Source organism: Aaosphaeria arxii, assembly GCF_010015735.1.
Source record: "Aaosphaeria arxii CBS 175.79 unplaced genomic scaffold BU24scaffold_2, whole genome shotgun sequence".
NCBI classification, from domain to species: Eukaryota; Fungi; Ascomycota; class Dothideomycetes; order Pleosporales; genus Aaosphaeria; species Aaosphaeria arxii.
Genome location: NW_022983475.1, coordinates 169,023 through 185,591, shown reverse-complemented (window position 1 = coordinate 185,591; position 16,569 = coordinate 169,023). Strand labels below are relative to the sequence as shown.

The following is a 16,569-nucleotide window of genomic DNA, read 5'->3' as shown; positions in this document are numbered from 1 at the left end:
CGTACCTAGGTAATTATTGGGTGTGCCCGCACCGCCAAGACATTGTGAATTCGAAAGTGTGCGTCATGACCTGTACGACTTGCTTGCAATACACTTTGTTCTTCGAGTAGCAACAGGAGTTTTGGTTTACGGATCGCATTGCCATTTGAAAACATTACCCTTCATGCAATCGCTGAATTGACTTGTTGACTCAATCACACTTGGTTGAACCGTGCGGATGATATTCTCGTGTGAGGAGAGGAATTGGCCGCCTTACAAGGAAGAAGTCAAGGATTAGGCTCATACACATACTATCACAGACAGTTACACGCGCACATAAAATCACAGCTCTACGAACTTACCATGGAGCACTATGCCCCTCACCAAGGCGTCGCCTTCGAAGGCTATTACTCCAAATTCCGCCTCCCATCAGGAGCCCACCTCGCCCTCATCATTTGCAGCGTCCCCAATGCCACCAACAAGCCCTCGCATATGGTATCCCTGACATACTATCCACTCTCTGGTCGACCAATCTTCCAACGTGATCACTTCGTTCCAAGAATAGACTACATCACGACCTCGAAAGCCAACGCATTCGAGCTCCGCGCCGAAGGCTTGGGCTTCATGCGCTGCGAAGCCGACGAGAACTCTACAACAACCTATGACCTCACCTGTCCAGAATGGACGCTTAAAGCCACGACTAGAAGTCGAATACCATGGAAACAGGGAGAGCCGCATAGCACGCCCGAAGGCCTGCTCGTTAGACTTCCTCTGCCATTGCACTGGCACGTCCATTCGTTCGCGTCAACCGCAGACTTCACGCTTGACGTCGGATCTGCGTCCCTCGCTCTGCCCCAAGAAGATCGCACAGGCACCGCACTGATACACCAGGAGAAGAACTGGGCGGACAGTTTCCCTGCAGCACACATGTGGGTACAAGCGCATTCCTCTACATCCGACGAATCTATTTGTCTCGCGGGCGGAAAGATCCTCGGCATGACAGCGTATCTTCTGGGTTATCGTGCGCCGGGGGTGAGTGTCTCGTTCACGCCTCCGTTTGCGCTATCGGTGTTGGGGATCTCGCCGTTCATGAGCCTTGATATCGACTGGGAGAATCGCGCGTTTCGGATCTGCATAGCGGGGCTATGGAGGAAGATTGAGGTGAGGGCTAGTGCGCCGGCGGAAGGGGGTTGGTTTGGACTGGCGAGCCCGTTTCCGGACGGTCATAGGAACAATTTCTTGACGGAGAGCTTCATGGCGAACGTGCAGGTCGTTGTGAGTGAGCGGAAGCAGGGTGGGCTGTTGGGTTCGTGGACCTGCTGGGGAGAGTGGGCGGAGGTAAAGCGGAGTACGTTTGATAACGCCAGTCTAGAGTTTGGAGGCGAGTACTTCCCCGAGAGAGGGGCAGACGGAGCGAAGAAGTATGAAATGGTGTAGTAGATATGCTGGAGTTGTTGTAGAGGTTACAACAATCGGATGGGAATTGCAGCCGAGGATCTTGGCAGGAACCGCTCTCGGATACTCACATCATCTTACTACGCATAATTTCTTACAGGACTTAGACGTAAAGATTTATATGCCTATATGACTCGAGTATCCGTATATCGTGCCCATCATGTGCACCGAAATACTGTACCAGATACTTCGTATGTATGATTTGTCGAATCTCTATACCATGGTGCTGTATAATGCATTTCCTTTTTGGTCTTAGTCTTCCATTAGCTCAATCGTTATTGGCATCAACCACCAACAGCGTATGACTCTACAGCATCTACAGTACTTTATGCAGCATCAATCGTCTTAACATAATGAAGATAACATTTCGATGTCCTCAAAATGTCTTCCCAAAAAGGTAGAAATAAATCTTCATGTGCTCGCACTACCACCATAAAACCAATCTTCACAACCCTCCCCCAAGAGCTCCAAAACCAAATAATAACCTACGTTCTTACCTCCAAATCTCTACCACCACCTCTTCCCTTTCTTCTTTCAGAACCCTCGATTCCATCATCTTCCCACAGTTTCGCTCCTGCATCTACCCCATCTGCACCAGTCCTAACAATCCCGTTGCATACGATACGTTCAACATTCCCGTCCCACCCGGCAGAATGCCTAATGGCGACATCGAAAGGATTGTATGAGAGTACAGTCCGCCAGTATGAACATCTCATACAGAACAGTTGGGGCGGTGATGCGAAGAGGGATAGTGCTGAGGGGGGTCTGACGCCGATCCTGCATTTGACGATCTTGGATGCCACTACGACACTCGCGAGTTGGATTCGTCCTATTGCACTGCCCTTATCCTTTAGCCAGAAAGGAGGAGGAGCAGATCGGGTGGAATTCATACCCCATCTCATAATTCAGCTCTCTCTTGCTGGCTTGTATCCTAAAATGCGGCCTTCGACTACATCAAAATCTACGTGCTGCCCACCTCGCAACCTCCCAGGGTTCGTAAATCCGGATCCTCAATTAGTCAAGGTTGGGGCGTTAGTAGAGAATTTGTTGGGTGGAGACCGCGCAACGTTTTTGCTCGTCGTTGTGCTGAGGCTGATCGTTACAGGCCGTGTTTATGGATTCGCAGGTAGCGAAGGCGACGGGGAATTGGCGGCGTTGGAACGGGTTGTTAAAAGCTATGTTTCAAGCTTTCCCCCGTCTTCGACCAGCGGCGAAAATGTGAAGAAGACTCGGGATGGCAGTATCAAATTGAAGATCGGCATGATAGAGTTCCAGCTCATACACCCACCACCAGAGATCCCAACTGCGGAGACGTATGGGGAAACGAGGGTATACACGGAGCACGAGCTGCAAGACTGGGACGTCTTTGCCAATTCGACGTCGAGAAAGATGACGTGGGATCCTGTTCACGCGATGGTGGGAAGGTTCGTGTACTATCTACGTCAAATCTTGGTTTCCCCAGAGTTTCTTAATAGCACTCCTCTTGCTGACGCTCGTGAGACGGAGCAGCGGGAAGGGGCGTTGGTGGTGGAAGAGATAGCGATAGCGAATAAGACGAAGAGAGATGTCTGGAGCGTTAGAAGGGGGATATTGAAGAAGACGAGGCTCGAATGGAGGGTTCATTTCTTCGGGAAGAAGCACGCGAGGAGGCAGGAGACAGAAGAGGAGAGGGAGTTCTTAGATGCGGAGCTTGGGGTAGGCTGGGAGGATTGGTGATGGTGCTTCAGGGTATGGCTTGTTTATTTTTGACATATCAGTCTAGAGTTGAGGGTTTGGTGTGCCATGTCGGCATTCGTGCTTCTTTTTTTTCAAGGTCTAGATATACTTAGACTACTCAGGTCTGCTACAAGTGCATATGCACTGGTGGAGCACCTTAAGCAGCGGGACTACAGGGACTGATCGAGCCTGTAAGTCGAGTTTCATCTCATCATTCGTCGTGAAGAAACGTGATTCGGGTTCATAGCTCATCCTTAACCTTCTCGCCACTGGATGCTCCCGTCTTCGCCTGCTCGACCAAGCCCTTCTTTACAATACTGGTGATGATCTCGTACGCGACCTGCGCAGCAGCGACACCCGTGACCTCAGCATTAGAATCATATGCAGGGCTAACTTCAACGATATCAGCACCCACAACGTTCATTCCCTCAATGCCCCTCAAGATACGAATAAGCTCTCTCGTCGTCCAGCCTCCAGGCTCGGGGGTTCCAGTTCCAGGCGCTAGACCGGGATCAATGACATCGATGTCGATGCTGAGGTAGACTGGAGTTTCCGTGCCAACGCGGTCCATGATGGTCTGGATCACGCCCTTGGTGCCGATGTCGTCGATGTCGTCGGCGGCGATGCGGACCCAGCCCTGCTGCGTGTCGTCTTTGTAGTCGTCGTCGTTGTCGCCTGATAGACGGGTGCGGAGGCCGGCGTGCACGGAGGATCCATTCGTGATCAGGCCTTCTGTTGCGGCGAGCCAGAACATGCTTCCGTGGTTGAAGAAGGATTGGGAAGATGTGTCTTCTGGGTCAATCCAGGCGGAGGGGTACTTGGCTGGGTGCCATGTGTCGAGATGAGCGTCGAAATGGACAACGGCAATTGGGTGGCCATAGGCCTGCTTCAGTGCTCGGAGAGCTGGCAAAGCAATGCTGTGGTCTCCGCCTAGGGTCACCAACTTCGGCCTGTGGAGATACTTTGTGGGTGATGATGCGGACTGGGAAGTGGGAGCTCTCGTGCTAAGTTCCTGGTAGGCCTCGCTCATTTGCTTGACGGCAAGTGTGTTGTCAAAAGGCGTGATGGGGATATCGCCGCAGTCCACGATCTTGGCCCATGACGTATATGGGTTGATGTCTGCGCGGGGATTGAAGCCTCGGAATGAGGTCTGTCGAGATGATCCCGCACGGATTGCTCGTGGTCCAAATCTGGCGCCTGGACGGTAGCTCACTGCAGTGTCGAAGGGGGCTCCTAGGATGCCGATGTCATAATCGGTTTGTGGGTGTGTTAAGCAACGGATGTGTGGGAGATGGGCGAATGTCGACACTCCCGAGAATCCCCACTATGAGATCGTTAATAACCAGATAAAATTAAAGTTTCAATATGAGGTTGGAGACTCACATCTGTGCCCCATTTCCGGTCCAATTCATCCAATCGTTCTTGGGAGAACGGCTCTTGACCCTCACCGTGATGGTGTGAATGGGAGAGTACTAGGTGGGGTAGCAACACCCATGATAACGATGCTGTCCAAAACATCTTTAGAGACTGGAGAGCAATGTTGTATGCCTCATGCGAAATTCCGACGAGGGGTAAAATATATATGTATTCATTCGCCTAGTCTATCAAAGAGGACGAATTATGTAAAAAGCGTTTTATCGCCGAATGATTGTATGGAGAATTGGAGACCTTTGGAGCGTCTGGGGCGTTAGACGCGACGCCTACTGGTTCCGGCATAGCTTCACTTCTAGCATTTGGCCGAAAAGGGAATCTACTGGCGATGGCACGATTGACGAGCAAAGGGCGCAAATGTCGATTGTGAAGGGAAAGGTTCATCAGTTACTGTAAATGAATTATTAAATTGAATCTATGATTAGGTTGAAACGTGTTGGACGCTGTTGGATGCTGTTGATGTGGCGAATCAGAGGTCGATATAGCGAAGTGCGTTGTTCAGGTCCCGTGAGAGCGCGATACGCGTCACCGTCTCACCAAGAAGCTCTGACTCCAAGTCACATCAGAACAACCTCAATCGCATCAATCTAAACAACCATACCGCTCATCATTGTACCTTGACATTGGTAGCACTCATCAATAGTGTCTGCTGATCGCAAAAGCATAAAACCGACACCAAAACTCAGACTCTTGGAGAAGTGACATCATGCCTGAGGTACGCTCCATGACGCGTATCCAATACTGTTGTCAAGCTCATCCAAATAGATCGCAGAAGTCGCGCGAATCGTGCACTTCCTTAAAAAGCATGCGGTCGGCAAAACAGTGCAATCAGTGAAGACACAGGAAGATACTGTGAGTTGACAGTTACAGCATTGTACATTACTCAACTAGCATGTCTGATGGTGAGAAAAGATAATATACGGCAAAGTTGGGACTTCCGCCGCGGAATTCGAAAAAGCCATGACAGGAAAGAAGATAGTGAATGCTCGACAACAAGGAAAATACTTCTGGTTGGAGATGGATTCACCTCCCCACCCGCTGATGCACTTTGGAATGTCTGGATGGATGAAGTTCTCGAACGACCACACAGCATACTATCGGCCCACCACACCGGAGGAAAACCCATGGCCGCCTAAATTCTGGAAATTCATCTTGCAGCTTAAAGATAGTGACTGTGAGGTCGCGTTCATCGATGCCAGGAGGCTGGGGAGGATCAGACTCGTCAATGCGAAAGCGGACGATATGCGCATAACAACCCCTCTAAAGGAGAATGGACCAGATCCGGTCCTAGATCCGGAGATACTGACTGTGGAGTGGCTGAAGAAGAAGCTGAGCAGCAAAAAGGTGCCCGTCAAGGCGCTGCTGCTTGATCAAGCGAACATCAGTGGGATTGGCAATTGGGTCGGGTAGGTCTCTTGGACCATGAGCTCATTGTAAGATGCACGTTCTGACATCAGATAGGGACGAGATTATGTACCAGGCCCGTCTTCACCCGGAACAGTACAGCAACACGTTTACGGACGAGCAAGTCAAGAGACTCCATGATGCCATGATGTACGTTTGTAATACAGCGTGTGGGCCGGAGGTCATGGGTGACTCAGACAAGTTCCCCGAGGATTGGCTGATGAAACATCGCTGGGGAAAAGGGAAGAAGGATTCAAACAAATTGCCGAACGGGGACAAGATAACATTCCTGAAGGTGGGTGGAAGAACTTCAGCGATTGTTCCTCGGGTCCAGAAGAAGACAGGTGCCGTGGCAGGAGATGTATCTGGTGCTTCGAGCAGCGCCGAGGATGAAAAAGACACAAAGCCTCGAGCTGAGAACAAACGAAAGAAAGCGGCAATAAAAGAGGAAGAGGAGGAGGCGGGAGAAGAGGGAGAGGAAGCAGCCGTTGCACCACAGGCAAAGAGAGGCCGGAAAGGGGGTGCAATCAAAGTTGAAGAGCCGACAAAAGTGACACCTCGAAGAAGTCGCAGAAACGCATAGTCTTCGTCTTTTTCAAGGCCCATACCATTTCTGACACGGCATATACCCGATTATGTTGGGTAAGGTACGTAGGTACCTTGGTAGTTAGGAGAGCAGCCTCATTAGCGGTGCGCATTTACGCTTTGGGTCATGCAATATGTATACACAATTGGTAGTGAGAAATCGGAAAGCTAATAGTAATAATGATACTCGAGTAGTGGTAACATTGTTGTTCAATATTAACATCAATGTCTAGGTACGACTGACGGAGAATAGTAAAGAGTGAATGCACGTGCCATTAAATGAATAATGATGATTCGGGCTAACCGGATTCGGACTCGTTCGACAGTCGAATATTCGACTGCAGCTCCCCGCGGTTGTCGACGTTTTGACTGGAATTGACATCCACTTGCGCAAGATCTAACAGATCGCGGACCACTCGTTTCGTTATGCTCTGGGGTTCGGATTGAGAAGATACATTTCCTCTGACATCTATTCCTCCTTCTACTCATCCCTAGGCTCCAATTTTACCGGGCCCACAGACTCCGACATTGTGAGGGTTCGATTCGTTACTCGTGAGCGCACGACAACACATCCCACTTTCCGCCCTCCCACCCACACATCCACACCACCACCGCCGCCATGCAGCCATTGTCGCAGAAGGAGGGCACGCTCTTCCGGCAGATAATCAAGTATTATGAATCAAAACAGTACAAGAAAGGTAGGCATTGCCGGCTGCCTTACGCTGGCGGGCGTCTCTGACTGACGCACCTCCAGGCCTCAAGGCCGCAGAACAGATTCTGCGCAAGGTTCCGAACCATGGCGACACACAAGCAATGAAGGCTCTCATCCTCAATTCCCAAGGTCATCAAGAAGAAGCCTTCGCCCTCGCCAAGGTAGCCCTCAAGAACGACATGAAATCCCACGTTTGCTGGCACGTTTACGGTCTGCTGTATCGATCTGTGAAAAATTATGAAGAGGCTGTCAAGGCATACAAGTTCGCGTTGAAGCTGGAGCCGGAGCAGCAGAATATCTTGCGCGATCTTGCGATCCTTCAAGTGCAGATGCGCGATTACGACGGCTACATCGAGAGCAGGCAGAAGATGATGCAGGCGCGTTCGTCTCTGCGGCAGAATTGGACGGCATTGGCAGTGGCGTATCACCTAGCGGGCAATTACAAGCAGGCCGAGAACATCCTCGAGACGTACGAGAAGACGCTTAAGCAGCCTCCTCCGAAAACCGATCTCGAACACTCCGAAGCGGTCCTGTACAAAAACACTATAATCGCCGAGTCGGGAGACATTGAGAGAGCTTTGGAGCACCTCAATACGATAGCGAGGGCCAACCTTGACCGGACCGCGGTGCTGGAACTCAAGGCAAAATACCTCTTGCAACTGGACAGGAAAGCCGAGGCAGAGGCAGTATACCGCATTCTTCTTGATAGGAACAACGAATACCGAGCATACTATGACGGTCTGGAAGCTTCATTGGGACTCGACCGGTCTGACGAAGGGTCAAAAGAGAAGCTTGTAGAAATTTATCAGTCATACGCTGAAAAGAGCGAACGTACTGACGCGCCCAGGAGGATTCCACTGGATTTCTTGAAAGGTGAGCACAGCGAGTTGGAGGTAATTTTTAACGCGTATTAACGCATTAGCAGGGGAAGAATTCAAAAGCGCCGCGGACAAGTACCTACGCCGAATGTTGAACAAGGGCGTTCCCTCCACGTTCGCCAACATCAAGGCTTTGTACGCTGAGGCAGAGAAGAAAGCCGTCATCGAAGAGTTGGTGCTCGGATATGCTTCTGGAAAGCAAGCGAACGGGTCTGCCGAGGCGAACGGAGAGCCCTCCGACCGTTTTGAGGAAGCAGTCAAATACTTCCTGGCTCAACACTACAGCTACCATCTCAGCCGCGACCTCGAGAAAGCTCTCCAATACATTGATCAGCTCATCGAGAAGAACCCCAAATCCGTTGACTACAACCAGGCGAAGGCAAGGATATGGAAACATTACGGAAATACCCAAAAGGCCTCGGAGACAATCAACCATGCTCGAGAGCTTGACGAAAAGGATCGATACATCAACACGAAGTGCGCCAAGTACCAACTGCGAAACAACGAGAACGAGACGGCTTTGAAGACTATGAGCAAATTTACAAGGAATGAAACAGTCGGAGGGCCCCTGGGAGATCTACACGATATGCAATGTCTGTGGTACTTGATAGAAGACGGCGAGGCCTACCTCCGGGGCCGCGATTATGGCCATGCCCTCAAACGATTCACCGCTGTCTCCGACATTTTCGAAGTATGGCACGACGATCAATTCGATTTCCATAGTTTCTCAATTAGGAAGGGCCAGATCCGCGCCTATATCGACATGGTTAGATGGGAAGATCACCTTCGTGACCATCCATTCTTCACTAGAGCCGCGCTCTCCGCGATCAAGATTTACTTGCAGTTGGCAGATCATCCGGAACTAGGCAACCCAAACAACAATCTTGATCTGGACAAGATGGACGCAGCAGAACGCAAGAAGGCACAGAAGAAAATGAAGAAGGAGCAGGAAAAGCGAGAAAAGGAGGAGGCCGAGCGTAAGGCTGCCGCTGCTAAGAAGGCTAATGCCAAAGGTGATGACGGCGAAATCAAGAAAGAGGATACGGACCCCAAGGGCATTAAGCTTCTCGAAACCAAGGAGCCTCTCGAGGTTGCTTTGAAATTTCTCAACCCTCTGCTCGAGTTCAGTCCAAAGAGCATAGAAGGCCAGAATCTTGCCTTCGAGGTTCACCTTAGGAGAAGTATGTCCTCTCATTGGATACTAATATTCAAGTGCTAATATGTTTACAGAGAAATACGTCCTCGCTCTCAAGGCATTGAATGCAGCGGCCGCCATTGACCCTGAGAACCCTAAGCTACATGAGCAGGTGATCCGCTTCCGCTTGACCAGTGAGCACTCTGTACCCGATCCCATAGATTCTGCTAACGCGCCCTCACAGTCGACGGTCTCAAGGAAACTGATCCAAAGGTCTCCGAAGTTCTCAATGCCAGCTTCAAACTCGGCCCAGCTTCCACCGACCTTAAGAAGTTCAACACAGATTGGCAACAAAAGCACTCCCAGAGCCCATCACACGTCCAATCCGCGCTTAATGTTCGCCACATCCTCGACAACAGCAGCAAGGCCCAAAACGAGACAGACTTGAAGAAGCTCCTCGAGCTTCCTACCATCACAACCGAGCAGGCCGTTGCTGGATTGGATCTCCTGGATGAATGGCAGAGCGAGGCAGGTGTCAAGGACTCTTACCGCCAAGCAGCATCGGAAAAGTGGCCAGAGGTCACGGTTTTCCAGAGTAAATGAAGTTTCCGACTCTTTGTGAATGCGACTCGGTCTTTTGGGGGCTTGAAGTGTTCAATAGTGTAGAACTAGGCGATGACATTGCTCAACTACATTTTGAAAGATATGCTTAGGTGGGACTTGTACGCATGTAGCATAAGGTTAGTAATGTCTTGACGAGGTGCAAATGCCCGCAGGTGAAGAGAAAGGGGACATGTGGAAAACAAAACATCTAGATGCCTTCAAAAGACACATTTTTATCTACCCTCAAATTTCTCTTCGTTCGGTCCACGTATGTGTTGGTGGACATACATATTTGTTGTAGCTACCGGTCTCTAGGTGCCCTACTAACGACATTGATGCTTCTGCTGCCCTCCTGAAGCATTCTACGAAATCTTCGTTGGCAAAAGATGATGGCGATGTATATTTCGATCTATACTCATAATCAGCACTTTCTGTGGAATTTCCCAATGAACGGCTGCCAGGCCCTCGCATCATACAGAGTCACACAGCGCGCCCGCGGATTCTACATTACACAGACATTTGATCAGCTTCACCGTCGATGCAATTTTAATTACCATGCATTAACTATCAGGCCTCCTACTTTCGGACTTTACCTGGTCTGGCAATCTCGGTGAGCCGCCAAGGATATTCCCACGCAATGCTTGTTACGCCCGAACCGCACCCGATGAACTGCATAGCGGATTCATAGGACGAGGTGTCACGCGAAAAGGCGTTGCACAAGATAGAAGACAGGCCTGTCGAGCTGACTTCATGTGGTGGAAAAGGCCTCACGAATGCGTTCGACGGTGAACAATCGTGGACATAAAATACTATCCCGGGCATTCGTGATTGGAAAATTCAATATCATGATCACGGTGTGCGCCAATTTGAGTGTGTTTTCTGAGTGTGTTTGCGCTCGTTCATTTTATGCATGTCATCCTGCCGTAGGGATATTTGAAAGCATGCTTTGGAACGAGTAGGACGCCTGTAACTGCAGTACTATAACTATGGCCTTGATACGCAGCAAAAGCAAAACCCTCAAGACATCAGTATGGCTGTACCTTCATGCCTCCCATCGACATTCTCGTCGCTTGCAATCCCCGGTGCATCGATCAACAACATCTCAGCAGCCGTGGTGACCAACTACACTGCCTCCGCACCACTTTTCTCAAAGCCAAACCATGGCGCCATTGGTCCCGTACAGGTAGATTTCTGCAACGTCACGGTTTCGCACAAACATGATGGTCACGACGAGGCTATCCTAACCCAGGTGTGGCTACCAATTGATACCTGGAATGGTCGACTACAAGCCACCGGCGGCGGCGGCTTCATCACCGGCCTTGGAGCAGAATACGTCGTGCAGATGGACGGTGCAATCGCAGAGGGATATGCTGCTGCTGCCACCAACGCAGGCATATACGCAGTTCAGAGCGGGGGAGACGACGTTGCCTCGTGGGCGCTAGATGATACCGGGAAGATCAACATGCACAAGCTCGAAGACTTTGTGTATCGCAGCCTGGGCGATCTTAGTGTGATTGCGAAAGAGACGATCAAGCTTTTCTACGACGAAGAAGCGAAGTATACGTACTTCAGCGGGTGTTCGAAGGGTGGCCACCAGGGCTACGTGCTCGCGCAGAGCTTTCCCGATGCATTTGATGGGATTGCGGCGGCTGCACCTGCGCTGTTCTGGGACCACATGCCGCAATGGTATTGGAAGTCACAGGTGATGAACACGAGGAAGGAGTATCCGTGGCCCTGCGAATTGGATGCGTTGCGTTACGGGGCTTTGGAAGCGTGTGACGAGATCGACGGAGTCAAGGACGGCGTGCTCCAGGATCCGGATGCGTGCAATTTCGACCCTTCGACGCTGCTCGGAAAGTCGATAAATTGCACTGAAGCTGGTAGGTCTGTGAATATATCAGAGCTAGCGGTAGAAGCAGTCCGCGGCGAGTGGACGGGTAAAACTCCCTGGGATGACCTTTTCGAAAGTCAAACGGCTGGCTACGACGTCGATTTCCAATTTGGAGGTACCGTCTGCACCAATGGTACTTGCGCTGCAAATCCTTTCCCTTTCACCATATGGTGGCAGAAAGTTTTCGTCAAGAAGGACCCTTCGTTCGATCTGGTAAACATGACAGACGAGGATTATGTGGCAATAGTAAAGCAAAGCGTCGAGGAGTATGAAAATGTTATCGGCTCTCCTGACGCCGACTTTTCTGCTTTCAATAAAGCTGGCGGAAAGCTTCTTACATACCAAGGAATGGTGAGTGATTGCTTTAGAACGGTATGTAAATCTTATGCTGATGATTACAGTCTGATCCAGCGATCACCTACCGAAACACACGTCGATTTTACGAGTCTGCCTTACAAGTGGATCAATCTATCAGTGATTACTACCGACTGTTCGAGGCTCCAGGAGTTGGGCACTGCGCTGGGGGAAGGGGCGCTTATCCCCATAGCACGTTCGATGCTCTTGTAGATTGGGTAGAGAATGGCAAAGCGCCAGACACGTTGGATGCAACAAGTGCTCCCAATGAGGAAGGTGAGGTGATCAAGAGGACCCTTTGTGCATACCCGAAAAGGTCGGAATATCAAGGAGAGGGCGACCCGAACGATCCAGCAAGCTGGATCTGTGTATGAGGCTGTAGCAGTAGTCTGGCAGATAGAAAACAAATAAATGAAGCCATACGATTTATTACTTTGGCTATTATTTCGAGGTACTCGAAATCCAAAGTCTCGTTGTCTTTCTTCTCTTTGTATAATGGGGCTAGAAGCCAAACGTTCTGTCAGTAGTTGCATTTATAAGTGCCAGAGACATTGGAAGCTTCCACCACCTGACCTAAAATTGAGAAAGGCGAGAGTATGTATGTTCCCGAGAAAGTCAGAGCATAACGGATAGGGTGATCCGAACGATCCAGTGAACTGGTACTGGGTACGAGGCTGCACCAATGGTCCGGTAGATGGGAATAAGATGGATGCTGTCGTACACTTTTACGTAGCCCTGTTTCCAGTTATTGGCGTGCGGCTGAATCTGGCTATATTACTGTATAGATACTTTAGAGACGCTCGAAGGACTCGCCAATCTCGCCTATCCCTGTGACTACAATCAGCATCTTTTCTTTCTCCAAGTAAGGAAAAATGTTCGTTTAGTAGGATTTACCTCGGTTCGCGTGGGTTCCGATACGGAATTCCGCCGCCAATAAGATGCTCCAAAAGTCTTTGGACCCCAAAGAACTGGAACGATGACCTCTCAGCTTGAATGGATACCGAACGAGTCTGTGGAAAAGTCTCTCGTCGGAATCCATTGGCGTATGACAATATGTGAACATGGGACAATCCAGACCCGGTTTTTACAACCACACTCGGCTCCGAGAGAACGTTTTACCGCCGGTGCCGACCATATACACAGCCATCGAATGTGAGAACTTCTTCACAATCAATGCGTTTCTCCAATTAGATAGGTATATCTCCAGACAGCTCGTACATGCTCATTCGCACGCGTCCTTCACCACGTTTAGAATTACATAACGACGACACAGGCTAGCAAAGGTAGGTAAACGGCTGCCATCGCCACAGTAATATTTCCTTCATAGTTTCATCGACGACGGCTGATATGCCACGGCATACTAACCACAGTCGTATGCAAATGGACGAGGGAAACGTGCCCTGGACACACGATAGCGAGCGGTTACAAGAGTGCCGAAACAACAGGCTCATAATGTTTGAATATAAAAGGGTCATGAAGACAACATATCTGCTCTGCATTCAGCTGGCTTCAGTCGATTTCTTCATCTTTGCTCTATCCTCTTTGAAAGTCGACCAAGCAGGCACAATTAGCAGCACAGCGCCCAAAGCAATACTCGCACCGCCGAAAACTTGTCCGCCGAAGTAGTTGACATTCTCTTTCTCCGGACCTGTTGTCTGCACCAAAGCACCAGCTATAGGAGCACCGATCAACTCAGCAAAGGCACCAGCAGTCCACATGAATCCGATCCGCAATCCCACGTTGCAAGGCTCCGACAAACGGGATGCCACGGCGTTGGGGATGGACACCACGATTCCCGACGCGAATCTGCAGAAAAATGGTCAGAGCGGTGAAGTGATGTTAAACTTTTGGAAGTTGGATTGGAGCGTGAGTGGGAGCGAGGGGAGTAAGAAAGGGAAGAACGAACCCGACAAAAAAGCACCACAGAGTAATTCCAGGTATGTCGTGCACTCCGAGCCAGGCGAAAATGATCGCACTCAGTATTGTAGCACCGCCTAACAATATCGCAGCCGATCCAATGATGCGGTCCAGAAAGGTGGGTAGCACTCGGCCTAGGATACTGCCGGCATTGAGGATCGATAGGAGATAGAAAGAGTATTCGGAGGAAGTCTTGAGGGAGCGCGAAGCGAATGGGACGATGTAAAAATAGGGAACCCAGAATCCGAGAAAGACGAAGAAGACGCCCATGCAAAGAAAGAGATATGAGCGACCGCCGAGATTTGCAAGTAGATCTGCCATGCATTTCCGGGTGAACCGAAAGGGAGATGGTTGATCAGAGGTAGTTGGCTCTTTTTCCTCTACCTCGACGGACGCCATGTCCTGGTTACGGAAGTGGAAGAGAGACGACCAAGAAATATCTGTTAACAGGATAAAGGCCGTTGAGGCAAGAATCAGAGTAACAAGTCCAATTGCTCGATTGGTCCAGCCGAATCCAACCATTGGTAGAAGTTTACGAAACATGATGGGTAGAATTATGCCTCCGACAGCGGATCCAGTTGCCGTGAACCCAAGTGCGATCGTTCGTTTCGTCGTGAACTGACTTGCCACAATGGAGACGGCTGGGACGTAGATGAGGCCACTTCCTGTTTCTAACTCAGCGGGTGATCATAGTCAACAACAAATTCCAAGTGAAAGCATACCAATGCCAATACACAAGCCTTGAGACAGCATTATGTGCCAATACACGCGAGACAAACTCAACATCATCTGGCCAAGCACCAGCAGTGGCATACCAATGGCGAGGGAGGTTGTAGCATAGCCGGCATCGTAAAATGCGCCGGAGAATAATCCTGCAAAACTTTGCAAAAACACTTGTGTCGTTCCGATCCAGGAGATAGTTGATGAGGAATGCGAGCTAAGGAGATCGGATTCATAGTATGCCTGGTATGAACCGAACGTTGAGGCTACCCCGAGGGTTATAAAGAGGACGAGAAAGCCACCAAAAATCTTCAGATAGGCTTTAACTCCTCCATTCGGTGGTTCAGGTGCTTCCCGTTTGACAGTCTCGTCGTGAATTGATGAATTTCCATCATCCAGTCCTTGCGAGTGCTGAGTCGCGCTACTATGTTCGTTGCGCATCGATGTTTCCGCCATGTCGTGGAGAAGTCAATTACAGATAGACTATGGATGTGGCCAGTATCAGAGGTATCCTGAGGTCGACAGTCATCCTAAACGGTTCCAAAAAGAAGTAGTTCAAAGTAGTTCAGGGGAGGTTCGCATGTACTAATTTAATGTTCTTCGTGAAAGTTATCCGACTAAAAATAGTCGCATAATTGAAATGCACGAACCAATGGCAACACTCAGATACTGAACAATTGGTGAATTTCAGATGAACACACGTCATTCCTCTACTACTTAATTTCATCGCTGATCTCAGGGGAGGTCGATTGGTTTTTCAATCGTTTATCTTACATCTGTTCGTGCAGCTCATTTCATCAATAATGTTTGCCCTAGAGCACTATCATCATTACGATGCGCTTACACTTTGGGCAGAACACCTATTGTGCTCCTCAGACAAGTCCTCCTTGGACTTGTATACTAGCAGCACCAAGCGACTTTAATTGAATATAAGCCACAGCGATACTTCAAGGCCGCGAAATCGGTGCTTGCTCATGTATGTAGAGGTGCAAGCAATTTATTAGGTGTCCGTAGAAATGTCTAGTTCAAGCAAGGACAGCATTTTAGACTCAGCCTATTTCATTATGTCAAGGTCGAACTTCATTGTATAGATCCATCGAAATATTTTTGCTGCAAAGCATCTCATTGCTGAACGGCGCGAGAACCGCATGCATGCCTCGTTTACTACCTCACAACCTTAACTGACATTGCATCTCGCCTAATCAAGGGACGAACATTCCAAGATGTCAATTTCAAGGCTGTCCAGCGACATCGCATGCATCATTACTTGATCAGGACGAGGCGTAGATAAGAGAAAATTAGAGAAAGAGAGCACGAGGTCCGCGCTCGCGGAGGGAAATGTTTCTTCCCGCTCCACAATCCCGGACCCGTTCATTGTAGAAGCGAAGACGGTTGGCTTGCATGACGCCCGTGACGCCACCAGTCTACACAACAAGGATGGATACGGGATTTCAACAATGCGGAGTTGTAGATTCTACCAAAATCGGGGTAGCACATCCTCGGCGTTTCGATCGCAACGGATCTATTGCTGTCGCGTCCATGTATAGCTCTGAAGCCGGGCTTCCATTTTCATGGTCGAGAGGGAGAGGTTAGACCTACCTTCGGAGATCTCTTGATTACTCTTAAGGCTACAGGACACCATCGCTTATCTGTAGAGTGCCTCTTTCCCAAACCGCAACTAATTATCTACTCCAACTCCACTGCCGTATCTCATTAGTAAACTCACCGGTTGTTTCATCATTCAATGTAACATTACATCTTGATGTTCCCCGACAATCATGCGTTTGTA

At 49.7% G+C, this 16,569-nt stretch overlaps 7 protein-coding genes across 7 annotated transcripts; 5 read left to right on the top strand and 2 right to left on the bottom strand.

The window, feature by feature from the left end:
• The first annotated feature begins 13 nt into the window (after positions 1-13).
• BU24DRAFT_418119 (uncharacterized protein) lies at positions 14-1,423 on the top strand. Its single transcript, XM_033526902.1, has one exon. It carries the CDS (start codon positions 343-345, stop codon positions 1,414-1,416), a length of 1,074 nt encoding a protein of 357 aa, XP_033386937.1. The 5' UTR covers positions 14-342; the 3' UTR covers positions 1,417-1,423.
• Positions 1,424-1,747: 324 nt separating this feature from the next.
• On the top strand, positions 1,748-3,271 carry BU24DRAFT_100354 (uncharacterized protein). Its single transcript, XM_033520684.1, has one exon. The coding sequence runs from the start codon at positions 1,816-1,818 to the stop codon at positions 3,148-3,150; it is 1,335 nt and encodes a 444-aa protein (XP_033386936.1). The 5' UTR covers positions 1,748-1,815; the 3' UTR covers positions 3,151-3,271.
• Positions 3,155-4,789, bottom strand: BU24DRAFT_385237 (Arginase/deacetylase). Its single transcript, XM_033524872.1, has 2 exons — positions 4,534-4,789; positions 3,155-4,474 (listed from the first exon to the last, which is right to left on the bottom strand). The coding sequence occupies exons 1-2, from the start codon at positions 4,666-4,668 to the stop codon at positions 3,392-3,394; spliced, it is 1,218 nt and encodes a 405-aa protein (XP_033386935.1). The 5' UTR covers positions 4,669-4,789; the 3' UTR covers positions 3,155-3,391.
• A 313-nt stretch (positions 4,790-5,102) lies between these two features.
• BU24DRAFT_447259 (uncharacterized protein) lies at positions 5,103-6,801 on the top strand. The gene is made up of 4 exons (XM_033530813.1): positions 5,103-5,296; positions 5,347-5,433; positions 5,494-5,987; positions 6,043-6,801. The coding sequence occupies exons 1-4, from the start codon at positions 5,288-5,290 to the stop codon at positions 6,566-6,568; spliced, it is 1,116 nt and encodes a 371-aa protein (XP_033386934.1). The 5' UTR covers positions 5,103-5,287; the 3' UTR covers positions 6,569-6,801.
• A 147-nt stretch (positions 6,802-6,948) lies between these two features.
• On the top strand, positions 6,949-10,274 carry BU24DRAFT_488691 (N-alpha-acetyltransferas-like protein 15). Its single transcript, XM_033533569.1, has 5 exons — positions 6,949-7,268; positions 7,325-8,155; positions 8,208-9,341; positions 9,391-9,489; positions 9,540-10,274. Exons 1-5 carry the CDS (start codon positions 7,190-7,192, stop codon positions 9,896-9,898), a joined length of 2,502 nt encoding a protein of 833 aa, XP_033386933.1. The 5' UTR covers positions 6,949-7,189; the 3' UTR covers positions 9,899-10,274.
• A 654-nt stretch (positions 10,275-10,928) lies between these two features.
• BU24DRAFT_439138 (tannase and feruloyl esterase) lies at positions 10,929-12,585 on the top strand (the record flags this gene model as incomplete). Its single annotated transcript, XM_033530286.1, has 2 exons — positions 10,929-12,140; positions 12,191-12,585. The coding sequence occupies 2 exons, from the start codon at positions 10,929-10,931 to the stop codon at positions 12,515-12,517; spliced, it is 1,539 nt and encodes a 512-aa protein (XP_033386932.1). The 3' UTR covers positions 12,518-12,585.
• A 1,057-nt stretch (positions 12,586-13,642) lies between these two features.
• On the bottom strand, positions 13,643-15,236 carry BU24DRAFT_447256 (MFS general substrate transporter; the record flags this gene model as incomplete). Its single annotated transcript, XM_033530812.1, has 3 exons — positions 13,643-13,949; positions 14,050-14,725; positions 14,783-15,236. 3 exons carry the CDS (start codon positions 15,234-15,236, stop codon positions 13,643-13,645), a joined length of 1,437 nt encoding a protein of 478 aa, XP_033386931.1.
• Between the last annotated feature and the right edge of the window lie 1,333 nt (positions 15,237-16,569).

Excerpts from the sequence above, each read along its gene's own strand:
- BU24DRAFT_100354 (XM_033520684.1), top strand. The coding sequence starts at position 1,816 with ATGTCTTCCCAAAAAGGTAGAAATAAATCTTCATGTGCTCGCACTACC.
- BU24DRAFT_418119 (XM_033526902.1), top strand. The coding sequence starts at position 343 with ATGGAGCACTATGCCCCTCACCAAGGCGTCGCCTTCGAAGGCTATTAC.
- BU24DRAFT_447259 (XM_033530813.1), top strand. Across the intron at positions 5,434-5,493 it reads TGAAGACACAGGAAGATACT|ATAATATACGGCAAAGTTGG; the intron begins GTGAGTTGACAG and ends TGGTGAGAAAAG. Across the intron at positions 5,988-6,042 it reads GGGATTGGCAATTGGGTCGG|GGACGAGATTATGTACCAGG; the intron begins GTAGGTCTCTTG and ends GACATCAGATAG.
- BU24DRAFT_385237 (XM_033524872.1), bottom strand. The coding sequence starts at position 4,668 with ATGTTTTGGACAGCATCGTTATCATGGGTGTTGCTACCCCACCTAGTA. Across the intron at positions 4,475-4,533 it reads ACCGGAAATGGGGCACAGAT|TGGGGATTCTCGGGAGTGTC; the intron begins GTGAGTCTCCAA and ends ACGATCTCATAG.
- BU24DRAFT_488691 (XM_033533569.1), top strand. The coding sequence starts at position 7,190 with ATGCAGCCATTGTCGCAGAAGGAGGGCACGCTCTTCCGGCAGATAATC. Across the intron at positions 7,269-7,324 it reads ATCAAAACAGTACAAGAAAG|GCCTCAAGGCCGCAGAACAG; the intron begins GTAGGCATTGCC and ends ACGCACCTCCAG. Across the intron at positions 8,156-8,207 it reads TCCACTGGATTTCTTGAAAG|GGGAAGAATTCAAAAGCGCC; the intron begins GTGAGCACAGCG and ends ACGCATTAGCAG.